Source organism: Enhydra lutris, unplaced genomic scaffold, assembly GCF_002288905.1.
Source record: "Enhydra lutris kenyoni isolate GAN:26980312 unplaced genomic scaffold, ASM228890v2 scaffoldscaffold71, whole genome shotgun sequence".
NCBI classification, from domain to species: domain Eukaryota; kingdom Metazoa; phylum Chordata; class Mammalia; order Carnivora; family Mustelidae; genus Enhydra; species Enhydra lutris.
In genome coordinates this window covers 5,548,077-5,557,464 of record NW_019154155.1, presented here as the reverse complement: position 1 = coordinate 5,557,464, position 9,388 = coordinate 5,548,077, and the positions used below count along the sequence as shown (strand labels likewise).

The window sequence follows — 9,388 nt, the reverse complement described above, 5'->3', positions numbered from 1 at the left end:
TGATGTGGTATATATACACAATGGAATACTATGCAGCCATCAAAAGAAATGAAATCTTGCCATTTGCGACGACGTGGATGGAACTAGAGGGTATCATGCTTAGCGAAATAAGTCAATCGGAGAAAGACAACTATCATATGATCTCCCTGATATGAGGGAGAGGAGATGCAACATGGGGGGTTAAGGGGGTAGGAGAGGAGTAAATGAAACGATGGAATTGGGAAGGAGACAAACCATAAGTGACTGTTAAGCTCACAAAACAAACTGAGGGTTGATGGGGGGAGGGGGGTTGGAAGGGGGGTGGATTATGGACATTGAGGAGGGTATGTGCTATGGTGAGTGCTGTGAAGTGTGTAAACCTGGCGATTCACAGACCTGTACCCCTGGGTAAAAAATATATGTTTATAAAAATAAATAAGTAAATAAATAAATAAAAAAAAGTTCACATACAAAAAAAAAAAAAAAAAAAAAAGAAAAGAAAAACCCAAAATGGAGATATATCTATTTTCCTAATCATTGGGGGGGGGGGAACATAACGCAAACTATCAATGTTTATTTTCATTATTTGTTTTGCTCTTCAGAACTAAATTTAATTTTACTAGGTATACTTTTATCGGTTTCACTTGTAAATGAATTGATGTATATTTTCTTTCTAAAAACCAGATATATTGGCTATGCCTTTATTGACATGTAAATAATGGTTATGAAAACAACCCATTTCAAAGCTAGATATCCTGGGAATGTTCCCTTTATCAGAATAATTTTATAGCTTTTTTAGAATGATTTATAGTTTAGAAATTTAAAATGCAAAATATCTTTTTATTCTCCCATATTTTTTAATGAATGTTGTAAAGTGTGGGGCACTTGGGTGTCTCAGTCAGTTGAGTAGCCAACTTTTGGTTTTGGCTTAGGTCATGATCTTGGTCTCAGCACTCAGCGTGGAGTCTGCTTGAGGATTTTTTTCTGTCTCCTCCCTCTGCCCCTCTCCCCACTCATGCATTCATGTGCTTGCACGCACGCTCTCTCTCTCTCAAATAAATAAATAAGTCTTTAAATGAATGTTGTAAAGTTCAAAATACTTCTGTTATCTCTTTTAAATAGTGGTTTAAGATTACGTTGCTTTTTATATATATTGTTTAAATTCATTAGTAACCTTTTGAGAGGAGAATAATTTGTTGTTATATGTAGTCTTAATGTCTTGTTACTAATGAGCCACAAGGTAACAAGATGAAAATTTAAAAATCTAAGACATTTTCTTGACTGTAATATGAATAGTTATTTCTAAAAGGAATGATGTAAACAACTATATAGCATACTGGGTTTTTTTTTTAATTGTTGTTGGTTTGCTTTTGATAACTTGCTTTATGGATATCATAAATATCAAGAAAAAACAGTTTTTTTCCTCTGCACTTTACTTCAGAGAATTTAATAGATGTGTGAGTTAAATCTATTCATATGCCTTCTATTTTAAATCAACACATTGTATTTATTGTGACACATTTTAAAGGTAAAGATTAAAACATGTCAATTCTTATTCAAAGTGAAATACAGCTTATAAAACCTAGAGATTCAAAATAGCGGTAACTTTTACATTAATAGCCATGGAGGTTGTGTAAAGAGTCAATGAGATAACTTCTACAGGATGTACAGTGTAAACAGCAGTAATTTCTGAGGTGCATCTTGGGAACTTCTTAGCAATTCTGTCAAAGATCCTTCTAAGAAAGTAAGTGAGAATCTCAGAAGTGAGCTTATGATGTTGGGGTCTTTTTTCTTCCACGGTTTACTTTGAAGAATTGTAAACTACTAGTCTAGAAACTTACAGTGGTTTTCCTTAAAATAATCAAAAAACCTTGAAAAGAATAATTACCTATATTATAACCAATATATGTAGAATCTAGTATTTTAAAATCTTTTATCCTTAATAAAATTGAGTCAGTACACTTAATGGTATTTCATATGAGCTCAAACACTTCCATGACACAGATTTGTCAGATATTTTCAATATTAGGTGGCTCTTGACCATCATAAAAGCTAAAGTGGGATTTTTGGTTGGACTCAACTCTCCCTAAGAGCAGAAGGTGCCAAGAAGCCAAGCATTTTCTATTCAGTAAATGTATTTTGAAGGAAGGAAAGAAAACTCATTGCCTTCCTCCACTTTTTCTTCCTGTTATTTCTCAGGCATTTCTAGGTTAAGTATTCACTCACCTTTCATGCTAAGTGTTTGACCATTCCAAATATCCTGTTTGGTTAGGATTGTCTCAGACTGGCCAAATGATTAAAAATGCACTTTCATTCTCATGGCTTGAGAATATAATTATATTTAGATCTACTTAAGATCATTTTTTGGTAATACTTCAGAATTAGTTTCTGTCATCAGGTTTGGAAAATTATCGACCAATAGTCTTTCTTCCCTTTTTGGAACTCCAGTTACATTGCTATTAGACCTTTTCACTGGGTTCCTTTATGTCTTTTATGTTCTTTCCTGAGACCTTTTCTTAGTATCTTGTTTTGGTTTGCTTATTTAGTCTGAACATTTTCTAGGATCTTGACATTCAGATTCTGGTTGCCTCATTAGTTCGCTGATACCTTCAAAAGATATTTGTAATATTTTAATATAAGTTTTCCAATTGTTCTCTGTAGAATGGTCTTCTATAGGCTGATCTTTGATAGCCAGAAGCAAAAATCCTAGAATTATTTTGTAAAGAGCATATTTGATTGTGTCTCTTAGATGAAACCTCATTTATACCCCATTATGCAAGATAAAAACTAAACTGTGTCAAAAGGCTCAAAAGGCCCAGTAATTACTACTCTCTCCAGCTATATCTAATCTGCTATTAAGCCCATCTATTATGTTCTTAATTTCAGTTATTGTATTTTTAGGTTTTTTTTAGTCCTTTTTTATAAATTTTAATTCTCAAATGAAATTCTCATCTTGTAATCTGTTTTCTTAAACATATTAATCCACTCCCTTTGTGTCCTAACCTGGCCTTATACTCTAGATACATTGATCTTTACCCCAACCTTAAGACTAAATAGTGTCATATTACAATGGTAGTAACTTCCAGATATTTCATTTCTAGGCTGTAGAGACCTTAAAAATGTTTGAAAAAAAGGACAGTAGAGTGAAAAGTGCAGCTGCAACCAACCTCTCATTTCTTTATTATTTGGTAAGTTTTGTTTTTTTTATGCTAAGAGTTGATAATGTGGTATTTTTATGTTGCTGAATTTCTGCCTGAAGAGCATGCCTAGAGAGGCTCCAAAGAAGATTAGTGGAGAATGTTAGTAGGATTGGGTGTCTAGAGGGTCTGGTCATGACAAGTTCTGGGCCAGGGGCCATGTCTATGGACATGAGCAAGAGGACCATCTCAGAAGTAGAAGGGAGGGAGAAAAATTATGGTGCTAAGCATCACTCAGAGAATTATAGAATGTAGATCTGGGAGATGAGCTAGAGATTTTTTTTTTTTTTTTTTTTTTGAGATAGAAAGGTAGGTGGGCGGGGCAGAGAGAGAAGGAGAGAGAGAATCTTGAGCAGGCTCCCCAACCAGTTTGAAATCCAACACAGGGACTGATGTCATGACACTGAAATCATGGCGGAGCCAGAAATCAAGAGTCTGACACCTAACTGACTAAGCCACCCAGGCACTCCCTATTTCAACACCATGTTAGTAGTAAAGAAAATGAAGTTTCAGGTTAAATGATTTATGTAAGATATAGTGTCACCATAAGAAGCGCACTTTGAGCATCTGCTGGATCCCAGTCTTGGGGAATACCAAAAGCCTAGAAGCTCACTAAAAGGGCACTTTCTTAATTTGGAACAAAGGAAGCATGCAGGGGGTGCCTGGGTGGCTCAGTGGGTTAAAGCCTGTGCCTTCTGCTCAGGTCATGATCCCAGGGTCCTGGGATCCAGCCCCACATCGGGCTCTGCTCAGCAGAGAGTCTGCTTCCCTCCCCCTCCCCCCACCGCCTGCCTCTCTGCCTACTTATAATCTCTGTCTGTCAAACAAATAAAATCTAAAAAAAAAAAAAAAAAAAGGAAGCATGCGGGTAGCCTAGGAGGGAAGAAGGAAGTTTGGTTGAAAGTAGAGAATAATAAATTAATATAGGTGATAAGTGCTTCAGAAATTCAGTGGAGAGACACCTGGGTGGCTCAGTTGGTTGAGCGTCTGCATTCAGCTCAGGTCATGACCCCAGGGTCCTGGATCAAGCCCTGCATCCAGCTCCTTGCTCAGCGGGAAGCCTGCTTCTCCCTCTGCCTGCTGCTCCCCCTGCTTGTGCTTGCTCTTGCTCACTCTCTCTCACATAAGTAAAATCTTTAAAAAAAAAAAAAAAAGGTAAAGAAATTCTGTGGTGGCAAATAACATTTTGGGAGACAAAAGGAATGAACAAAATCACAGAGGCAGGAAAGCTGGGAGGGAATGTATGCATAAGGATCACTATATTTAGTTAAACTACATTTCTAGTCCCTCTTTGAACTTCTGATCTGTGCCCCACTGACAGTTACTGCTGTGTTAACTACTGTTAGAGTGGAAAGATGTTATTTCTTGCATGTGTTGTGATGGAAAAGAGCTCAAAACCACTGGTGAACAATGCTTCTAGTATTTTAAGTCTGGCAGGAGAGTGGTGCCAGGTGCAGGTTTAGAGGAGGCTGCAGATTAGGGGGAGAGGTGCTGAGTTTGTTTTTAAATATATTTTTTAAAATGTTTGTATCAGTGGTGATATATTTAAATAGAAATGTCCAGGAACACGTGGAACTAATCTCAGATGGGAAGTTAGGATTACATAAAATTTGATGATCATCTCTGATCAGGTTAAAGCTTTGATAATAGATGCTGTGGGCTGATTGTTTGTGTCCCCTCCCTCAACCAAATTTCTGTACTGAAGCCCAGTCCCCCAATGTGACTGTATTTGGAGATAAGGACGTTGAGAGATAATTAGGGTTAGATGAACTCATGAGATGGATGAAGTTATGAGAATCCCCTGATGGGATTAGGACCATTACTAGAAAAGGAGGAACCAGAGCCTACTCTCTACCCTGTGAGGACACAGCAGGGAAGCCATCTGCAAACCAGGGACCAAACCCACATTTGCTGGCACCTTGATCTTGGATCTCTCAGCCTCCAGAACTATGAGAAATAAATGTTGCTCTTTAAGCCAGTTTGTAATTTTTGCTATAGCAGCCTGAACTAAGACAATAGAAAGTATTTCCAGGTGTGAGAGTGTAGTACAGAACTGAGAACTAACTTTGGGATTCACATACATTAAAAACACAAAAATAAGACTCAGATCAAGAAGACCAGAAAAGAACTACAGTACGATGTCTGAAGTAAAGGAAGGCACCAAGAGGAAGTATATAATATTGAAATCAGAGAGGTAGCACACAAGAATGGAGGGTCAGAAAAGGCCACTTTTGCTGGTGAGACAGCAAACTCATGAGTTGGGTATGAGCTTTCATAAAGTTTACTGGGAAGATCTCTTTGGATCAGCACCTCAGAGAGAAGGATTGGAAGCAGCAGTGAGGGGAGAAGGAAGTTGGGCTCTGATGTAGTCACCACAGGCCTTAGCCAACCCTGCTGGACCCTCTGAAATTGGGATGGCTAGGGGTGGGCCTTTGTACCTCTGCATCAACCGGTCACTGGATACATCCTGCTCACCAGGAAGGGGTTGTGACTTTGGGCAAGGTGCCTCTTTCTCTTTGGGCTAGAGTGATTCACAGATAGGGCTGACAACTGAGGCTGATGGCCAGCAACATTCCCAGCACTTCTGAAGGACAAGTATGGGGGCTGAAACGCAGTCTCCATTACAGCCATTACATTTGAATTTAGAAAATCATTTGTAATTTTTGTGAAAATGGTTAAATTAGTGACCAAATGGACATTATTATCATATAGTGACAGAGTGGTTAAATTAGTGACCAAAATTTGATGAATGTTTGGGTGGAGACTAAGAAGATTTTTTAAAAAAGAAGAAAAATGGTTAGATTTAGTCAAACAAGGAGAGTCATCACAGTACCTGATCAATAATTTGTTGTGCATCATTCTGAGGAAAATAGTTGTTTTGAGGCAAAATTGTGAGTCTAGTACATAGTTATATACATGATACATAATTGGATATGTATTGTTGGTATCCAGCGTGTAGTTGTATCAGTTTCTATTGTTCTGTAATTAGCTGCCCCAAAACATAGTGGCTTAAAATAACTGTGTATTAGCTCATATTCTACCTGAAAATGCTGGGTTCACTTGGATGGTCCTTCTGCTGGTCTGGCCTGGGGTCACTCATCCTGCTGCCATATTCTGAGGCTTGACTGAGGCTGCATGGTACCAGTGCCTCCCTCACGTCAATAGCTGAGCTGCTGACCAGCAACTCATTCCTCCTCCTCCTTCTCTGGCAGGGGAGCCCAGACTTCTTACATGGGATAGGGTCCATAGGTGGAGACCCCAGGGCACTCGGGTACTTATCAGGCTCCTGTGTGCATTGAATTTGTTGTTATTCTTTTTGGGCAAAGCAAATATGGGAGAGAACCATATAAGGGCCTGAATACTGGGAGGTGTGACTCTTTCGGACCTTTATTTTAACAGTCTGTCACTGCCTGCATTCAGTGCATCCTTTCCATATGCAAGTGATTACCCCTCCAAGGACATTTATAGTCTCACCACTCACAGCATCAGGTCTAAATAGAGAAGGGGCTTTCTCAGACACAGGGCCTCTTGATCCAAAGGTCTGAGAACAGAAAAACATGCCACCTCCTTCATAGACTTAACATCCTGTGGTACGAAAAGAACAGGGTAACTGTTATAGATACTCTTGTTCAAAAGGGGTAAGATGGAGGTACCTAGCAGACACTGGTTCTGAATGGGTCAGAAATCTAACTAAGTACATGGGGCCAGTGCCCCCTAAAGTAGGAAAAGAGAATATTCCTCAGGGCCCAGCTTTGATCCTTGGGAGTGGTACCCCCAATCCTTTGGGCTCTGTTGCTCTTGGCTCTGCTTTCAGAGGGCACCTTCCTTTTACAAAAAAAATAACCTATACTTGCAGCTGATTAGCTTTCTTAGCTTGCTTTCTTCCCAGAAAAATTGGGGACCCAGAGGTCTTCTTTCATTTTAGACTGTGTCCCTTTAATCCAAGCTGGCAACACTTAAGCTGGTACAGATCCCTTAAAAATTTGGCAGGTTTTCTATATATCTTATTGGGGTGCCCCAAAAGCCACATCCACAGTTCTTTTCAAGGCAGACCCCTTTCCACTTAGGTGTACAAGGCTTTTGTGGAATAAAGCCCCAAAGATACTTGGAAGCTTTTTTCTACCTGAGAGAAGGTCGGCTTTGCTACTCACTACCTTAAATCTTTCTGAGAGGGTTCCAAGGGATATTACAGCCACACCCTTGATGTGATCTCTACCCTGCAACCAGTTCTTACTCTGAGACTCTTGCTGCTAAGAGAAACTAGAGATATGAAATAATTTTATTGTCCAGCCCAACAGGTCCTGGTTTTTCTATATTTCTTCTAAATTCAAGTTGGAAAATCTGAACCGTTCTCTCTTAAGCTCCTTACTCTTTGTGTACTTTATCATGCCCAGTTGAAGTAAGTTAATTGGCACTTTAAACCTCCTGCCTGGAAACCTCCTTGGCCACATGCACACATTTACTAAGTACACTTTCTAATTTCCAAGTCGGTGTAGATGCCAGTTTTCCCATTTGTTTCATGACTGCAAAATATGACTTGCTGTTTACTCAGCCTCTGATAGCAATTTCTTACTGCCTCTCCAACCTCCAGTAATGTGGTTCTAATGCTTCTCTAAATTTTGACTACTGCCTAGTCCAAAAGATAAGGTTATATGTTTTAGTTTTTATGATAGCAGCACCCCACTTTTAGGTACCAATTTTTTTTTTTTAAAGATTTTATCCATTTATTTGACAGACAGAGATCACAAGCAGGCAGAGAGGCAGGCAGAGAGAGAGGAGGAAGCAGGCTCCTTGCTGAGCAGAGAGCCCGATGCAGGGCTCGATCCCAGGACCCTGAGATCATGACCCAAGCCGAAGGCAGCGGCTTAACCCACTGAGCCACCCAGGCGCCCCTTAGGTACCAATTTTTATATCAAATACATGAATGTTCATAACAGCATTATTCATAGCAAACAAAAGTGGGTGGGCACAACCCAAGGTGTCCATCAACAATGAATGCATAGACAAAATGTGGCCTATCCATACAATGAGATGTTATTGAGCTGTATACAGGGATGAAGCATTGATGCATAATACAACATGGATGAACCTTGAAAACATTATGCTAAGTGAAGGAAGCCAGACATAAAAAGCCACCTATTATATGATTGTGTTTATTACGAAATGTCCAGAATAGGCAAATCCATGGAGATGGAAAGCAGGTAAGCGGCTGCCAGGGGTCAGCGTGGGAGGGGGAATGGAGAATGACTGCTAATGAGTACAGGATATCTTGGGGGGGGTGTAAAAATGTTCTAAAAATAGATATTGGTGATGGTGGTGTAACTTTCTGCGAATGTATTAAAAGCCACAGAAGTGTACATTTTTAGAAATGTGAATTGTATCTCAGTTTTTTAAAAGCTCACTAAGGGAAGCAGTCACTGTGAGTGTTTAGGGAGAAGGGATGTGGGAACCAGAGCTTACACAGTGATGGAGGAGCTATGGAGGTGAAGGTGCGGAAGGAGAGTCAGAGGATCTGAACAGGGATCACCAATCAGTGAGTTAGTGGCCAAGCATGTCCAGCAGCCACCGAAAGGGGGCCTTCATGGAAAGCCCTATGGAAAGCAATTGCCTCTGCACTATTGCCTCCTCTTTGGGTCCAGAGCCAAGCCCCATCAGGGATCTGGGTCACTGTGGTCAGCAGGGACAGCACAGTTGGGAAGAAGAGCCAGATGTGTGGAGTCAAATGAGGAATGAGGACAGGCTGGAACCCATAGGCATTTCTGCAACAATCCTGCCACTGATGACCGGAAAAAGACCTTCAGAGAGTAAAAGCTGCTGCTTCATGGCTGCATTCCACGTGTCCTACATGTTTCTTACAGCCAACTCTAGAAAAGAACCATGGGGGAAGGGGATACTAGGATTCTAGGAAGTCTGGTTCCTACCTTAAGCAAGTGGACACAGCACAAATGCTGTACTATTTAAGAATTGAAAGGTCCATGCAGCTTAAGTGAATGAAGGCAAGGTCCTGATGGAACACTTGGCAGAGGAGACAGAGAGAAAACAATTTATTGCTAGAAATGCAAATCCTAGTAGGTGACGCAATCAATTTGAGGTGCAGAAAGGAGAATGATGCCTTTTTAGCTATTTCAGTGGTTTAGGTTTGGGAAACATAGTATTGCAGTTGCGATGTGAAATTTGGGCATTCAGACTGGAGCCACTTACAAGTAATTAGT

At 40.0% G+C, this 9,388-nt stretch overlaps 1 protein-coding gene across 4 annotated transcripts in view; it reads left to right on the top strand.

Moving 5' to 3' along the window:
* The window catches only part of LOC111159883 (intraflagellar transport 88), a 157,716-nt gene that overhangs the window by 81,662 nt on the left and 66,666 nt on the right, over positions 1-9,388 (top strand). For all 4 annotated transcript variants that reach the window (XM_022522538.1, XM_022522537.1, XM_022522536.1 and 1 more), the window contains one exon: positions 3,081-3,167. In XM_022522538.1, the coding sequence (XP_022378246.1) occupies positions 3,081-3,167 (87 nt within the window). The remainder of the gene's footprint in view (positions 1-3,080; positions 3,168-9,388) is intronic.